The sequence below is a fragment of the Colletotrichum graminicola genome, assembly GCF_000149035.1.
Source record: "Colletotrichum graminicola M1.001 genomic scaffold supercont1.35, whole genome shotgun sequence".
NCBI lineage: Eukaryota > Fungi > Ascomycota > Sordariomycetes > Glomerellales > Glomerellaceae > Colletotrichum > Colletotrichum graminicola.
Window position 1 is genome coordinate 76035 of NW_007361039.1, and position 17854 is coordinate 93888.

Here is a 17854-nt window from a genome sequence, read left to right on the forward strand (position 1 = left end):
ATGAGGTCACAGACTCTGGCTGTTGCCCTCTTGGCGGCAGCTGACCAGGTTGCAGCTGCTGTAACCACAGAACGACAGCTACACAAGGTACGTTACTCGGTCTGTCTGTTGTTCTCTGTGGCGCCGTCGTTGGCGACTCGCCAGCCTTGCCCTTCTTGGAAATCCAAGACATCCCCATTCCCTTCGGGCCTGTGTGTGGCGAGCAGGCCCGCCGCGGTGTTATATCCCGATTTTGACGTCTTCCCTCTCTATTTCGTATCGCATTGGCGTCTCGTCTCGTCTCTCTCCTTTAGCAACACAGAGAACCCGGTTCCGCAGTCATGCGTTTCCTTTCACTCGCAGGCTCGGCCGTCGGCCTGTCACAACTCTCGAGCCGCTCAGATGACTTACAATGTTTACAGCGCGACCTCGCATACTCGCCGCCCGTCTATCCGTCACCATGGATGGATCCCAATGCCGACGGCTGGACTGATGCTTACGCCAAGGCCAAGGACTTTGTCTCCCAGCTCACGCTTCTCGAGAAGGTTAATTTGACCACCGGAGTCGGGTGAGTGAATTCGCATCAACTACGATGGGAACACATGCTGATAGGAATATACAGTTGGCAAGGAGACCTGTGCGTCGGCAACGTTGGTTCCGTCCCCCGTTTGGGACTCCGCGGCCTTTGCATGCAGGACGGCCCTGTCGGCATCCGCTTCTCCGACTACAACTCGGTCTTCCCCTCCGGCCAGACCGCCGCCGCGACTTGGGACCGAGAGTTGATCTACCGCAGAGCCGAAGCTATCGGGTTCGAGCACCGCGCCAAGGGCGTCGACGTTGTCCTGGCCCCGGTTGCCGGACCTATTGGTCGTGCACCAGCCGGCGGCCGCAACTGGGAAGGCTTTTCGTCCGATCCTTACCTGACTGGCGTTGCCATGGCCGAGTCAGTCAAGGGAATCCAGCAGCACGCCATCGCCTGCGCCAAGCATTTCATCGGCAACGAACAGGAGCACTTCAGACAAGCTCCAGAGGCAATTGGCTATAACTACACCATAGACGAGTCCATCAGCTCGAATATTGATGACAAAACTCTCCACGAATTATATTTGTGGCCATTCCAGGACGCAGTGGCTGCTGGGGTAGGTTCCTTCATGTGCTCATACAATCAGGTGAACAACTCGTATGGCTGCCAGAACTCCAAGCTCATGAACGGCATCTTGAAAGACGAGCTTGGTTTCCAGGGATTCATCATGTCTGATTGGTCAGTACTTCCTTCCATTCTCTTTAGCCCCTCCTACAAGCACTTCTTCAACCTCCGTTCCATATCTACTCAGCTCCATCCCCTCTTTCATACTCTCTTTCCTTCCATCAGATGCCGACTTCAGTAGCTAACTTTCTTACAGGGCAGCGCAGCATGTACGTATCCCCGGTTTTGTTCCATTTCATATGATGATGCCCACCCGCCTTCCTTTCCCATCAATGACTTATGACTGACAATCGAACAGGCTGGAGTTGCTACTGCGGTTGCCGGTCTCGATATGGCCATGCCTGGTGACACAGCGTTCAACTCTGGCATGACGTTCTGGGGAACCAATCTAACCGTGGCCGTCCTGAACGGCACGCTCCCCGAGTACCGGCTCGATGACATGGCGATGCGCATCATGGCCGCATTCTTTAAGGTCGGCTTCGAACTGAATGAGGTACCCGAGATCAACTTTTCCTCGTGGACGACGGACACCGTTGGTCCGCTACAGTACTACGCCAAGGAGAACGTTCAAGTCATCAACCAGCATGTCGACGTTCGAAGAGGTCAGGAACACGGTAAACTCATTCGTGAGATCGCCGCCAAGGCCACTGTGCTGCTGAAGAATGAGGGCGCTCTCCCGCTGAAGAAGCCCAAGTTCCTGGCTGTTATCGGAGAGGATGCCGGCCCCAACCTCAGTGGGCCCAACGGGTGCTCCGACCATGGCTGTAACGAAGGAACGCTCGGCGCTGGCTGGGGATCCGGAACCTCGAACTACCCCTACCTCATCACACCGGACCAGGCACTGCAAGCTCGGGCTGTTGCGGAGGGTTCTCGGTATGAGAGCATTCTCAGCAACTATGACTTCGCCGCCACCACGGCCCTGGTTACGCAACCAGACGCCACGGCCATCGTCTTCGTCAATGCGGATAGCGGTGAAGGCTACATCGATGTGGGTGGGAACGAAGGCGACCGTCAGAACTTGACGCTTTGGAATGGGGGAGACGAGCTGGTCAAGAACGTGGCTGCAGGCAACAACAACACTATTGTCGTGATCCACTCCGTCGGCCCTGTGTTGCTGGCTGACATGAAGAACAACCCCAATATCACGGCGATTGTCTGGGCCGGTCTTCCGGGTCAGGAGTCTGGTAATTCGATCACGGACGTGCTCTACGGAGACGTTAACCCCGGAGGCAAATCCCCGTTCACTTGGGGTCCCACGCGCGAGAGTTATGGCACCGATGTTCTGTACGAGCCCAACAATGGTGAGGGTGCTCCTCAAGACGACTTTAGCGAGGGTGTCTTCATCGACTACCGCTACTTCGACCGGGCGACCTCGGGTTCCAACGAGACCTCCACTGGCGCAGCCCCCGTCTACCCATTCGGATTTGGTCTCTCGTACACGACGTTTGAATACTCCAACTTGGTCGTAACCCCCAAGGAGGCAGGCGAGTACACGCCCACCACTGGCGTGACGGAGAAGGCGCCGACCTTTGGCAACTACAGCACCGACCCGGCGGCCTACGTTTTCCCGAGCGGAGAGTTCCGTTACATCTACAACTTCATCTACCCCTACCTCAACACTACCGACATTAGCAAGTCGGCCAACGACCCCGCGTACGGACAGACGGCGGACGAGTTTCTGCCTCCCAAGGCTCTGGAGAGCGGTCCCCAGCCCAAGCACCCAGCATCGGGCGCCCCTGGCGGCAACCCTCAACTTTGGGACGTCCTGTACACTGTGACTGCCACGATCACTAACAAGGGCGACGTTGCCGGCGACGAGGTTGCCCAGTTGTACGTCTCGCTCGGCGGTCCGAATGATCCGGTCAAGGTGCTGCGTGGGTTCGACCGCATTGGTATCGCGCCTGGCGAGTCGGCCACTTTCACGGCGGACATCACCAGACGCGACCTCAGCAACTGGGACACGGTGAGCCAAAACTGGGTCATCAGCAAGTACCCGAAGAAGGTGTGGGTGGGAGGCTCGTCGAGGGAGTTGCCTCTGAGCGCGTCGCTCTAAGTAATTGGGAAAGTTAAATAGTAGTAGTCTAATATCATGTTCATTACCACGTTGGCTTCCCTTGGTTGTTGCGGGTGGGTGATGCGTGTCGAAGGCAGGTCAAGCAAGACTTGAGTATTTTTTTGATTTGATGATGACTGCCACATATCATGACGGTATCGGTAAAGATGGAAGAGCTCAAAAGCCAAGGATGAAGATGCAAATGACTCAAGCAAGGCGCATAGAGTGACGCAACAGGGACCACAATTCGGATGGCGGAACGTCACGATTTCCATGCACGTTGCGCTATGACGTGCATGTGGCGGCAAGATGAGAAGTACGTGTAGAAGGACAATTGACTGCCACGATGTTGTTCGGCGTGTACGAAGCCGTATCAACGCCTGAACAATGCGTCGGCCTTGATGTTGTTGTCCCCGTCATTTGCGTCGCCCATCGAAATGCTTATGTCAGACCGAGCTGTGTTGACACTCACCGTCGCACACCGTGGGATCCCCGTCGGTGACGCGAGGTGTCTGGGGGGGACGACGGTTCAGCCAACCAGACGAAGAAAAACAATTACATAAGCTTTCATGCGCTGTCTGGAAGGACTGGAACATCAGCCAAAGGTGGGGCAGCCGTCAGAGTGGATCCTGGCAGGTGAGGTCAACCATTCCCTATCGGGAACTAGGGCGGTGATCCGACAGCCGCTCCAGCCTTGGGGTGGTCAGTGGGCAGCCAGCACGGTCCCCACCACACTGCAGACTCCTTACTCATCACAAGGCGGCATTCGCTGTTGGGCTGAATGGAAGTGTGAGGGACGGAACGGAAGGAAGGAAGGCGAGTGAGAGAGAGATTGTGTGTGAGTGGCTGCCGTCGCAGTCTTTTTTTTTTTTTTCTAGTTTTTTTTCTCTCCTTCTCTTTCCTTCCTGGAAAGTAAAACACAAGGGCCCCGAGCTACCGAAGACGGACGCTGAAGAAACACTGACATTTGAACAAGGTCTTGTTACCAAAGCAAGAGACCCCCCCCCTGGCCATCCCCTCCTGTTTCGATCAGCCTGTGGTCCCTTCACCCTCTCCCTCGCACACTCACACTCTCTCTCAGTAATTGTTGCCTTTTCCGTTCTCCTCCTCCGACAAACCTACCTGGTTGCGACGATTGTAACGCCGTGTTTCTTATAGTCGCATCGCATCGGCCTGTAGTTGCCGTCTCGCTCACTCACTCTTCGCTCGCCCACGCCTCGGGATCTCGGTATTCGAGCCCCCCCCCCGCCTCTTCCCACACCTCCTCCAACCATCGTGTCCAAGCTACCTACCTATCTATCCATAACCCCTCTCACTCGCGAAAGAGCTGCATCTATACTGCACAACATACCTTTTCTTGGACGACGCACCGCAAGCAACAAATAACGCCTAGCTCCTCTTGTCACCACCGGCCAAGAGCCCCAATCGACAGGGGGCAATCGATCCTTTAGTGTCCATTGCCCTGTCTTTGCACTTGCCGCCGCCGCTCGCCCGGCCGTGCGGAACCCGAACAGTCACCACGACAGTGCCGAGCGACATCCGTCTCTAGAAACCTCCCCCGAATCTGCGCACATCAACGTTCGCCCAGCCAACGTTTATCCCGTTGGCCCCCGACCGCCGTCCGTCTCCGTCCAACCCCCCCGTAAACTGTAAATTCCAACGGCGGGCGGGCTTTTGGGCTCCACATTTCCGCTCCCTCTCTGTCTGCGTCTCCGCCCTCCACTTGAGAACTTTCTCCGCGCCAAGAAGCAATCCGTCTCACAGCCACCGAGCTCATCCCCGTCTCTATCGCCCGCTCCTACGCATCTAGGCTTGACGCCGCAAATCCCGACCCTTCCTGGGTCTGGTGCAAGAACGTCACCGCCGCCGCCAACATGCCCGAGTCGCAATCGACCCCGGATCAGCTCTCTATCGATGATCTGACCCCTGAGGAGGCCAACCGCATCATCCACTCTCATCGCAAGGTCCGCTATGGTGAGTACCCAAGGACCGTGATGAGTAACCCCTTCAGCCGCTTGATTCCATTTTCATCTCACCCTACCCAATCACCCAGATGCGATGACTATTCTTTCCACCAGTGTCTCTCATCGTCCTATCATGAACTCCCACTAACCCCATCCATCATCGTTGACTTTGCAACCACTGACCACCCAGAACAGGCACAGCATGCTGGCCGTGTCGCCAACGCAAGGTAAAGTGCGACAACAAACAACCCTGCGAGAACTGCGTCAAGCGCGAGCACCCGCAACTATGCTCCTACAAGCCGAACCGCACCGCCTCCCACGGTGCCCACTACAAGCCTGCCGGCTCCGTCACCACCGAAGGCACCAACAGCGCTACCGGTGCCGCGGATAACGGCACACCATCGTCCGCCAACAATCGCAAGAGGGCTCACTCACCCGAAGACCCCGTCTCCGACGCCGCCGCGGGCGCGCCTCCCTTGAAACAAGAAACCGGCGGCGCGAACTGGTCACGCTCGGCCATCGGTAAGTCATCACTGCCACCACCACCACCACCACCATCGCCATCATCGGCAACACTGCAGCATGGCCGTTCCGGGTTGATGTTTACTGCCTCCTTGTCCTTTTTGGGTAGCAGCAGCAGCAGCAGCGGGTTGTATACTAATCAACCTCTCCGTCGTCCAGTCGCGGCAAGTGTGGAAGAGACCGAGGCCCCCGAAGCCGTAACGCGGTATCTCGGGCAGAACAGCATCCCCTCCCTACTACGTGAGCAGTCGGCCGCCGATGACATGCAGGAAGGTGTCGACATCCGTCAGGACATGCGCTCGATACTCGGTCTCGACACCTCGGCGCCCTTCCCGCTCATGTCGTCCAAGCACCTCGACAGCCTGACGAGGGAGATCTCCGCCGAGCTTCCCTCGGATCGGGAAGTCATGAAGTGAGTGAGCCTCATGTTCCTCCTGGACGCCAAACCCCTTTCGCCGGCCCCTCCCAGACTGACTCCTCTAGGCTTTTCCGTACGTACAAGGAAACCCCACAGCAGTTTTGGGGGTTCGTCGTCGACATCGACGACCTCGAGTCCAAGCTCATGGTCTACCTCGAAGACCGCGCCCGCAACGCGAGCAACGCGACGAGGACACCCAGGCCTGTATCGGCCTCGTGGCTCGCCATTCTCTTTGCCCTCCTCGCCGTGGGATCTCAGTACCACGACTCGCCATATCACATCCGCACGCGAGACTCGCAGAAGTACATTCAGATATCCTTCCATTTCCTGAGGCTAGGCAACTTCCTCCTGAGGTCCGTCATCTCTCCTTCACTCAACCCCAGTTTCCTTTCCATCCATTGTAGTTTTTGCTTGCCTGGATCCGGCAAAGAGAACAGCTTTCCTCTAACCTGAGGCCCGAATTTTCTAAAACAGACCCACATTCGACTCCATCCAAGCTCTCCTATTAACGAGCTTCGTTCTGCTTAACGACATGAAGGCCGAGGCCTCATGGGCGCTGCTCGGCCTAACATGTAGGCTGGCGCAGTCTCTCGGCCTGCACCGTCCGACGCCCTCGGACGGGAGGGACAGCGCCCGCAACGACGTACAGTCCAAGGAGATGATCCGCCGGAAACTGTGGTGGACATGCGTGTGGCACGACACCCTTACGTCGCTGTCATTCGACCGGTAAGTCCTCCCGTTCCCGTAGGTAGCTAGCCAAGCCCACCGTGGCTGACGGGACCAGCCCCCCGATGACAAACATTCCCTGCTGTCCGATCCCGACGGTGCATCAAACCGTCGCCGGTGAGTACGGCTACCTTGACACGATGTACCACCTTTGCGACATCATCTCGCGGCGCCTAAACCCGGATGCCGCGACGACCGTCACCTACGAGCAGATGGTCGACAACTGCGAGGCCGTCGAGAACCTCCGCAACATGGTCGCCCCCAACATCCGCATCAAGGAACAGTGCAAGCGGGCCATGGACCGCCTCCAGCACTACGCCGTCCGCCTGCATACATCCTTCGTCATCTCCGTCTGCTGCCGGCCGGCCCTGCGCCGGGACTGCACCAAGCTAACCCCCGAGCAAAAGAGCTACCTCTCGGAAAAGTGCCAGCACAACCTTGCCGAGACGGTCCGCATGTTCCTCGCCATGCATCAGCTCTCCGTCATCCCCACCCGCAGCTGGGCCTTCACTTACCACGGACTGTCGTCGGCGCTGCTCCTCGGCATTCTGGGCGAGACCAAGAACAGCCCCGAGGTCCGTCAGCTTCAGGGCGACCTTATCGCCGCGCTGTCCGCGACGGCCGCCAAGGAGGTCAACTCGCCGTCGACGCACGTCCCCAAGACGGATAAAGACATTGAGCTATCCGGCCCGCTGTGGAGGGCGCTGACGGCTCTACGCAACATCTACGAGCACGGCACTATCATGGGCACGTCGCAGATGAAGGGCAGCGACTCGAGTGGCACGGCGAGCGGCGCGAGGACGCCGATGCCGGCGATGCTCATGGGCCCCATGGCCACCACCAATGGCAACAACCTCAACGGCGGAAACGACGGCGTGAGTAAGGGTTTCGGCCTCGACCCCCACCAGGACGCCGCCCTCGCCATGGCTGAGATGCAGAACGGCACCGCCCTCGCCGAGTACGCCCCCAAGTATGGCTTTGATCCCTCCTTGCCGGAGTCGCAGTCGCTAATCAGGCCAAGCATGGCATACCCACCCGTCAGCATGGAAAACATTACGAACCTGGACCCCTCGACATACATGTCGCCAATGGACCTCTACGAATCGATTTGGTGGGGTAAGTCGCCACAAGCCACAAGGCGGTGGGCGTGGCGAATGAGAAGGCTGACCAGTAACCATTGCAGAGTCCCCCGACCCTTGGAATAGCGGCGTCGATACTATGAACTTTGACTTTGTCGCGCAGCCCCCGCCGGGCCAGCCTCAGCAGCAGTACTACTTCTGAAGGAAAGCGCAATGTAAAAAAGAAAGAAAAAAACACAGACAAAGGAAAAGTAGAGTACGTGAAAAGCAGAAGGCAAAAACATAAGAACCATCAGATCCGTGAACCGGGATGTAAACCCAGAATCTTGGGGGAAGGGTCTGCTTACTACTTACGAGGAGTACTTACGGATCTGGGGCATGAGAACGGCGCTCTATTTTATTTTATTATTTTACTTTTATAATCTTTTACCCTTTTTTTGGGGGGGGGGGGTCCGAAAGGGTTCTGATTTGTCGGCCTATTTTTGTTTCCCGATTTTATTGTTTTGGGAGCAAAATGGAATTGGGCAGCGAAAGTAAAAGGGAAGGCTGGGTCGACTTTTTCTTTATTTTCCTCCTTCCCTGGTGGGAAAGTTTGTCCCCGATGCCGTGGATTCCGGCGTCGTCGCAAGCTTCTTACTCACTTCTTCGATGTGTTGTTTCCTCCTCATCCTCTTCTTGTTCGTCTTTTGGAGAGAGAGGGAGGGGGAGAGAGGGAGAGAGCGCGCTGTTTGTATTTTCACATGCACGGCGACCGTCTACGATTTTGAGGTTGTCACGGTGGAGGAGCCATCCCTCCTTATGGTCGCGTGTACGTACTTGTGTTACTGTTCGGTTAACACTGATGAGTGGAGGCGAATGGATGGTTTGGTCCGTGCTTGCGGCTAGGTGTCGATGGCCCAGGTGTGTTGTCGAGTTGAGCTAGATCTGAAGTTCGATATTCCGCCGACTTGCTGCGATGATGTCTTGTATGGTCTGTGAAGTCAGGGTTTTAATGACCAGTGACGCGCCACACCATTAGCACTGGCTCGGAGAAGTCGCCTCTTGAGCCAGTCATTCTCAACAACCGGGTAGGAGGCTGCAGAGAGAGCTCTGGCGCTGCGCTCCTCTCCTCGTACAAGCCCCCTTGCCGATTGTCTCTTGTCTGCGCATGGATGACGGGTTCGTTTCCTTGCAAAAACCTTCCGTGATGTGATTGATGATCGTTCGTGCCGCAAGGCGCAAGGCGGAGTCCAGGTCCGGTACTGGCGCTGACGATCGGCATCACCGCGGACCCTCCCCTCCCCCCCCCCCTTTGTACGGCGCCGCCGGTGCGAGATCACGGTCCTCCGGCGAGACGGGTGGGGAGTCCGGTGGTTGCAGCAAGCGACGGGAGGGAGGGGTTCGGGATCGGAACCGTGGCTGGGCGGGATGCTTTGCTGGAAAAAGACTACTCATAAAAACTGAACAGAAAGAGAACGGACACAACAAGATCATGCTAGGCCCTCCCCCAGGCATTCCGATACCCAGATCAGAGCGTAATCGACCTCAGATCTAGCGGCGCGAGGAGCCGGGGTGAGCCCTCCAGGGCCAAACGCAGTCCCGACATTGTCTGGGCCAGGCGAAGAGTAGCCAGGCGGATGTCGAAACCGCATTGAGAGCCATGCATCGGATCAGGGGTGGGACCGGCCGGGAGGGCTTTCGGCCCAGCGGTGACATATTGACCATGACTCGATTGCCGACGACTATCCGTACCTACACCATGTTCTCACCGGCGTTTCTGCAAAGGGCGAAGCAGCTCGTAGCAGTTGATCACTTGCCCAGGGTGCGAGAGAGATACGAAGGAGTTTGGAATTGGCTCAGTACCTGCTTGGCACGGTACTTGCCCCTTACCATGTCGCCAACCAAGGGTTGCTGCATATTATATGCCCGAAGAAAAACAAAAACAAAAAAAAAAACAAAAAAAGCCCCGAGGCCCCCGTCTGAGTGCAAGAAGGCCGAGCCGGCAGCTAAACCCAGGAGGTCGGTCAGCGGTGCAGGCTTTGCGTTGCAGCCACGTTCCAAGGAGGCGGACTCAATCCGGGGGTCGAGAGGTTCCTCGCGTAATATCTCGGCACTGCGGCTTGCTCGGCGTCGATGTTTTCTCGCTAACCAGACCACGAAACCGACCTTCCGCCCATCCGTGTATCCTTGAGTGACGACGAGGCGAGACCCTTCGGCCTTCGGCAATGCGGAGGGACGGCGGGAAGGCTGCGTGTTGGTGTTCGCAGCTTTGTATCCGTACGCGTCAAACTTTTCTAGGGTCCACAATTCCGTCTCTGGCATCGGTGAATTGCGGACGCCGTGCTGAAGAGTCCTCAGAGCGAGCACCAACGGCCACGAGTAATAATCCACGCTTTGCTACCTACCTAGGTCCTGCGGGAGTCCGCGGACGAAGAGCGTAACTTGGGTCCACTTGGGTTCAATGCGTAGGCCCGCTCACGTCTGGAAAGGGCGCATTTCTCAAAGCCAAGATGAATGAGCGCTGCGGCAGAAACAACTGCATCTGTCACCAGAAAGATTATTTGGCTGCGCCTCTCGATACAGTTTGTTTGGGGAGTCGAAGGAGATGAGCCTGGAAGTTGGGACGGCAAGTCTAACATCTCCGAGAAAAATAGCACACGCCCCCCCTCACCCCCCCTTTCCAAAGTCCTGTAGCAAAGTACACGGACCAGTAGCTTAGAGACGGTTCTCTGAGCGGCAAGTGACCTCGTGTGCCCGGTGCGAATCTTTCGGGGGGTTTTCCAAGAGGCCGCGTGCCGTTTGGTAGGATTTGAATCCTGCGCGGCTCACTTGTCTGGTTGGTCGAAACGGTACCAGCATCGATGCCACTCTACTCCGTACGGATACCAGAATACCTGTTCGACTGAAAACGGATCGATGCGACGACACGACTGACGGCGCAAGACATGCCGACGCCCGCGCCACACAGGGGCCGAACTCGAGGCTGTTAACGAGATGACATGACGGCTTGGCGCCGTTTTACAGCGTACGGTCTCTTTGGGTTGGCAAGAACGGGACACGAGAAATTGACGAGGGTAGCAAATGCTTGTCCCATCTTATCTTGTAACTTGTACGAAACTGCGAAGCCACGGCCATGGGTTCGGTGTGGTGCTGCCATCTGTGTACTCTTCGTCGTCGCCGCCTTCTTCAAGCTTGACTTTAAGGCACCTTTGCCTCACACCACTGGCTCATGGATCTCGGTTGACTTTGCCGATCCATGGTTGCAGTGATATGTGGACTTTTCAGGTCAAGCTTTCGAGGTAGGCGTGCCCACTCTCCAGCCATCACGGCTGAAGAGTGGGACTTTGTCAGCTCTTGTTGGCCAATGACTTCATCTCATCTCCTATCGACGCTTCTCACTTGCCAACAAGGGCTGATTCGATGGAATCGTGAAGTCCGGAGACTGCGTTATCTGTCTGTTGTGTCCTCGTTCCCTGGGCAACGCGTATCGAGGGCTGAGAGGGAGGCTTGCAGCCAGGATGCCATAAAAAGTGTGTTCTTGGAGCTGACGGCAACAGCTTCAAAATTTTGTTGCTGCCAAGACGACTAGCTGTCACGTTGAGGCGGGATCTCTCGAAGGCTCCTTGTGGTCTTAGGCAGTAGCGTGCTGTTTTCCGCTGGAGCTAGGCGGTTGGCGGCGGCGGCGCCGGTGCCGCTGCTGCAAATGCATACTGGTACTACTAGTAGGCTGTAGCGTTGTTTATCGAGGCAGGGGCCCTCGAAATTGGACGGGCAGGCCTGCCATGCAAGGTGATATCATACATGCCCGAAGGAGCCAAGCGGATTGGCGGTGTAGTGTATTCGTATGCATTTAGTTAATGGAAAGCTTTCGGGCAACTGCTACTGCGAGGACTCAGGGCAGAACCTAGAAGAGAGTCTACTACTGCGTAGTGTAGTGTAGTAGGTAAGCAGGTAGGTAGGTCCTGGGAACAAGTACCGTACATTACCTAGTCGACTGCGGCATTTGGCATGTTGAGCGTGTGCTGATGAAATGTTTCAGAACGGTGATTCGGGGGTCGGACTTTTTTGATCGGAGAACGACCGAGAGTTGGCAACCGATATGAAGGGAATGGCAGGCCAAAAACGTGATAGTATCGGGTACATTTGCTATGTCGATGCGAAGGGATGGGGCTGGGAATGGGATTGACGGGGTTTGTCGATGGAGCTGGACGCAACAGACGGGCGACAAGGAGAAGCGCCAAGACGCGTGTCCCTCGTCTCCGCAAGGTACCTACCAAGTTTAAGTAGGTACGTATGGGCCAACGCAGACCAATGAGGCGCATGGCAGAAGAGGGTCTGATTCATAACGGGGCAAGTGTAAGCAAGGTTATCGGATCCTTCTTTTCTTTCTTGTCAGCCGGTGTCATGTGAAAGGATGGACGGATAGGTACGGAGTATAGCAAGCAGTCAGGACTCAGAAGGAAGGGTCATTTCGTGATGACACCTTCCAGGAAAGTCAATTCCAGATCCGAGGCAGGAAGACACGACTGGACTGAGACGGCGACGGGGACGGTGAGTACCGTACTCTGGACACATACGGAGTAGTACGTATACACAACACTAGTGCATCGTGCCCTACCTTTGGAAGGAAGTGGTACGTAAGGCAGGCAGGCCCCTTACCAAGTGGGTATGGTAATGTACGCGTAAGGTCAAGATTTACGGATACGCCCATCGCGAACCGTCTTCTCCACACGACAACTGTGCCAATCAGCAAAGAAGGCATGTGCCCCACATCTCACACAAGCTGCAGCCGAGTCCGAACCTCAGCGTCCTTCCTTAGCCCAGGCGCTAGCAAAGCGAACCTGCGGGCCCAAGTAACATGAGCACTCGCCCGACTTTGCACCCTCTCCAGAGGTATCTACCTAGGTAATGTTGCCGTGGCAGGGATGCTGTGCAAAAGAGAAGAAACCAAAAAGTCTTGGCAAAGCATCCCATTGGCGCCGAGTGTTCCCACCTTTCTCCTGCCTTGCTTCCTTCCTTCCTGCGACTCACTCACTGAATAGCAGTGCCCGTCTTGCTGCTGTTTCGTCGGCAAGTGGCATGGTTGATAGCCCAGTCCGGCTTGCCTTTTCTCTCTCTCTCTCTCTCTTCTACCTCCAGCAACAGAAAAAAAGGGAAACTGGGCCATTCGTTAAAACCAACGGCGGAGCCCACTCTTTCTGCTTTAATGCCCATCTCCTTCCCCGTGGGCCGCTCCTGATCTCCATGTTAATAGCTAGGTATTACGAATACTGTGTACCTACCTTCCACCACCCTGTTGGCCGACTCCGGTCTAACTGACCTTTCGTCTCCCGTCCTTTTTTACTTTTGGTATAGGAGCGCTCTTATCCTCCTCATCTCCCCCGTCTTCTGTCGATTCCTCGTGCCGCATCGCCAGCTTCCTTGACGCCGTGTACCAAGTATTCTCTCTCGCTCCGCGACCCTGTCCGAGTATCTTTTTCTTCATCACGGCCCACCCTGCGTTTCGCTTGCATTTCTTTCCTATACGACGGCTGGCCAATCCCGAGGGGTTTCCGGTGACTTGCAAGGAATCTAGATAACGATTAACGGATACTCGGCCACGACGACACACGAAACTCGACGACTTCTGCGCGTAACAGGACACGCCACGTTCCCTCGGTCTATTTATCGTCAAATCAGACACCTGCCAGTGCCGGAACCGACTTGGCACCATATAATCCGACTGAGCTGCACCGGACTGCGCTGTACCTGAGGACTACCGACGACGCTGTGGAGAACAACCGAGGGTCGCCCGAGAAGGCTTTACCTCTTGCGAGCGTTGCAACATAAAAGACGCGAGACCACACAGACCGACATCATGGCCGACGTGAAGCCTCCCAGCGGCAAACTGCCTTACGGCACTCCAGAGGGTGGATGGAAAGCCGTCCACACATGGAGAACCCCGGACTGGGTAGAACCGATCGTAAGAAACCAGACTGAATTACATACGGCCGCCGCCGCCGCCGCCGCCGCCGCCGCGTACCAGATCTTATGGCTAACAACGGCACTAGCTTATTGTTTCCATCATGCTCATCGGCTTGTACGCCAGCCGCCGCAAGAACTACTCGATCCTTCGCCGAGACAAGGCGACATACGAGCCCCTCTTCGAAGAACGTGACGACTCTCCTCGCTTCTCAGACGACTCGTACGAACCCATCCGCACCGATCCCTACCCGCCCAAATATCGCACAATCTTTGGTTGCTTCCGCGTCAAGACTCCTAACTCGAGCCGCTTCGCGAGACACATCCATTCGAGGATCCTGCAAAAGTTTCCCTTCCTCATTGAAATGTTCTACTGGGCCATCACCTTCTTCTTCTACCGCATGACCGCCACATTGGCCCAGAGCTACTACGGGAGCCGAAAGGCCGTCTGGGACGTCGCTCAGGAGCACGGGCTATTCTTGCTAGAGACCGAGGCCAAGTTCTTTGGTGAGGGCACCAGGACCGGTCCTGAGCGCTGGGTTGAATGGCGCGTCTCGCACTGGTTTCTCGAGGGCGCTCAAATCGACGACTTTCGCGGTATCTGGCTGACTGTTTTGAACCGCGGCTACTCCCTCATTCACATCCCCGGCACCGTCGGCTTCATCGCCTACTACTACGCCATGGCGCCAACGCATGCTCGCTTCTGTACCGTTCGCCGCACCATGACATTGCTCAACATGTGTGCCTTCATCATCTTCATCTTCTACCCCTGTGCGCCCCCGCGCTTGATGCCCTCCGAGTACGGCTTCGTCGACACGGTCAATCTCGAGAATGCCGAGAGTGTCTGGATGAGTGGAAAGTTTGTCAACAAGCTCGCTGCCATGCCGAGTATGCACTTTGGCTATGCGTTTGCCATCGGCTGCGTCTTCATTGTTGACTCGGCCGTTCTTAACCATCTTTTCGGTCGCCTGCGCAACTACCTGCTCAAGGATGACTTGGATAAGTCGCTGGATATCGATGATGTCGAGGTGAAGGAAGCCCAGGAGAACCGCGAGCCCTGGAAGAGCTGGGCCATGTTCGCTTTTGGCGTCTTTTACCCGAGTTGGATTCTCTTGACCATCGTCGGGACAGCCAACCACTATCTCATGGACGCTTTCGTCGCTACCTTTTGCGCATTGGCGGCCTACCTCTGCAACCGCGCCCTGCTGGTTTTCCTGCCCGCAGAGGACATGCTGCTTTGGGCCTGGAGACTGGAGAAACCGGTGCCGACTACCGGCCGCATGAAGAACATTGCGGTGCGTTAGGTGCTACAGGAGAGAAAGTGGCGCGCCAGGCCATGCTTGAAAGAAAGAATTGCCTGGCTTTTTGTTATGTTCAAAGCATTATAGAGGCGTTGGGAAACCACATCGGCCTCATTATCAATCTTGTTCCAGAGACAGGATCTGTGCTTTGTTAGCCCTTTTAATTAAGAAATTTCGCCGTTTGACCGAGGACACTCGCTTGTTAAGCTCTGCCGCCGCGCACTTGGAAGTAACGTTGTATATTTAGACGTTTCGGTGTCCCGTTCCCGCTCGTGTTCGGCGCGCCCGGGGCCGAGTTCAATTATCGTGAGGTCATCTCGGCATATCGTCTGGCTTCCTTCTGTTGATGGCATGCGGGAGGGGAGTCATATTTATACCCTACCAGGTTACCATGCTCGCTTTCTTTTGTTCAAGCCGAGAAAGCCGTGACCGCTCAAGCCCTCTCTTATTTACTTCGGAAGCTCCGGGATCTGCGGGAGCTGCGGGAGCTGCGGGATCTTCGGAAGGGCGGCGGCCGAAGGTGCCGTGGGGCGATCTTGTCGATCCACCGCGCTTCGTCTGTTTAGGAACCAATCGAGATAGTTTCCTGGATCGCGGCCCGAGGGTGACTGTTTCAATTACTGTTGGCTACGATGGACCTGGATCTGCTGCTCGCAGGCGGCCTCGGCAGAGAAGTACGTCCCTCCCCCTTGACCCGGATCTCTGTCCCAGTTCGTCAGGGAGAAGGGCTGGCTTTCTGCGGCTACCTAGTACAAATCTTGTCCGGTACGGAGTACTCGGTACTGATACCTGTATTCGAATGTACGTTTAGCAAAGCGGGCCAATCCAGCAACTTGATGCGCTTTTGGGGATTTTGATTTTGGCTTGACCGGGCTTGGACTTTAGAGGGACCAGGATGATGGACAAAAGCGGCGCACCGTTGGCTGTTACTGACAGCCGTACTCGGTAATCCGACGGGGTAGGCTGTTGGTGATCCTCGCCGTGTAGTCTATTTTTTGCCGGACGGAGATGCATGATTTGTCGTGACTATGCTCCAGGACTCTAACGCGCAGGCACTGGGCACATGAGAATGGGTGATATCTTTACAGAACTTGTGGAAGGTGTCGCCTGCTCAGTTTGACGCGGGTCCCGCTCTGTCCATAAGTAATAGGGGAATATTGATAATCAGCATGCCGTTGTGGGTGAGTGCATGATTTCTGGGCGAGGATGCGACCTATCGCGTCTACGCCCAACACCACGTGTGCTTCTACTCGCTGGTGGTTTGGCGTGGTCCTCTCAACGCCCAGATCCAACCATGTGAACGACAAAGCCCTTGGACTTTGTTCAAAAACAAGAGAGACAAGGAAGAAAAAAGGACGGCCCGAGCCTTGTGTTTCCCCATGTCGCACCCAGAGATATTCTCTTCTGTAAGGGAACAACGCCTTTGCTGATGGCTTTTGTTCCGTCCCCTGCCAGTTGTTGTCTACGAACAATGTCTTTGTATTGATTGCATCAATGTTCTCAGATCAATAGGTTGAACGATGCGGACTTTTGAGTATATAGTACCCTCGCAATCTCGGGTTTCCAAATCACTCTTGAAGGTCATCCGACTACATCAAACCGCATCCCATCTCACCTCACCACCAAAAGACACGTACATAGACGCATGATGGCCGGCACCACCTCACCCAATCCCGTGTTTTCCAGCCCATGGGACTATAACGAACAACCGCAGAACTACCTGCGCATCCCGGGTCTTATTTTTGACGCTGTTCCAGCACTGATTCCGCGAGAGCACTCCGCGGCCCTCAGATTCCTCCAGCCCTCCGACTTCGAACTCGACATGTCGTTCGGCGAGTACTACACCCTCCTAGAGCCCCTCGACCGCGTAGCCAACAAGCTGGTCGACGTGTTCGACTACTGCATCCAGGTCCTCAGACGCTCCACCGGGCCCGTTGCCCAGTGTGCTACCGGCTCATCTACCGGGCAATCAATCTCGGCCCCCTCTGTGCTCTGGGACGGCTTCTTTGACCAAGTGCTCGACATGCTGGGCCATACGGCCGAGAAAGTCGGCATGTGCTCGCTTGACGTGATGTGGATCGTGTACCTCTACACGCGCGCGTGGGAGAACACGAGCAAGTCGTACATGGCCAGCGAGAGGGGGTACTGGCGCAGAGCGAATATCCACCACCTCCATGACCTGCTCGGGGAGTGGTATGTAATGTTGAGACGCAAGGGGCTGGCGGGTAATGTCATTTTTGGTGAGCTGTTTGGGATTGGACGGTAAGTCGTTTCTCCAAAGTAAGGTCACATCGCAAAAGGTCGGTGTTCGCTCGGAAGAAGGTGAGTCGAGCTTGGGTGACAGCAGGTATACATGGTCATGATAAATTGGGGAGGGGGTTACCCGGCGTTTCGTTAAATCCGTAAGTTTTCGACTTAGACTAGTAAGTTGAGATATTCAGCTGGTGAGCACGCAGTGTGGAAGTGAGTGAGTGATGCCGGGTCATAGATGATAGTCCGTTGTCTGTCGAGAGAACAACTGATCGAATCGAACGCGGACTCGGAACCATGGTGAAAATGCCAATATGTCGAATATTTCCTGCAGTATTAATAAACGTGAGACCTCGTCTTCAACTACTACTCATTACCAAAGGTGTCGTTACGGCCTCGTTCCGTACCCGGCCAT

At 55.8% G+C, this 17854-nt stretch overlaps 4 protein-coding genes across 4 annotated transcripts; all 4 read left to right on the plus strand.

Moving 5' to 3' along the window:
• GLRG_07947 (glycosyl hydrolase family 3 N terminal domain-containing protein) lies at positions 1 to 3239 on the plus strand (the record flags this gene model as incomplete). The annotated part of the gene is made up of 4 exons (XM_008098632.1): positions 1 to 87; positions 402 to 547; positions 602 to 1244; positions 1485 to 3239. The coding sequence occupies 4 exons, from the start codon at positions 1 to 3 to the stop codon at positions 3237 to 3239; spliced, it is 2631 nt and encodes an 876-aa protein (XP_008096823.1).
• A 1874-nt stretch (positions 3240 to 5113) lies between these two features.
• GLRG_07948 (fungal specific transcription factor domain-containing protein) lies at positions 5114 to 8150 on the plus strand (the record flags this gene model as incomplete). The annotated part of the gene is made up of 7 exons (XM_008098633.1): positions 5114 to 5213; positions 5399 to 5725; positions 5885 to 6137; positions 6209 to 6496; positions 6618 to 6869; positions 6928 to 7985; positions 8053 to 8150. 7 exons carry the CDS (start codon positions 5114 to 5116, stop codon positions 8148 to 8150), a joined length of 2376 nt encoding a protein of 791 aa, XP_008096824.1.
• A 5634-nt stretch (positions 8151 to 13784) lies between these two features.
• On the plus strand, positions 13785 to 15192 carry GLRG_07949 (uncharacterized protein; the record flags this gene model as incomplete). Its single annotated transcript, XM_008098634.1, has 2 exons — positions 13785 to 13889; positions 13978 to 15192. The coding sequence occupies 2 exons, from the start codon at positions 13785 to 13787 to the stop codon at positions 15190 to 15192; spliced, it is 1320 nt and encodes a 439-aa protein (XP_008096825.1).
• Positions 15193 to 16837: 1645 nt separating this feature from the next.
• GLRG_07950 (uncharacterized protein) lies at positions 16838 to 17455 on the plus strand (the record flags this gene model as incomplete). Its single annotated transcript, XM_008098635.1, has 1 exon — positions 16838 to 17455. The coding sequence occupies one exon, from the start codon at positions 16838 to 16840 to the stop codon at positions 17453 to 17455; it is 618 nt and encodes a 205-aa protein (XP_008096826.1).
• Between the last annotated feature and the right edge of the window lie 399 nt (positions 17456 to 17854).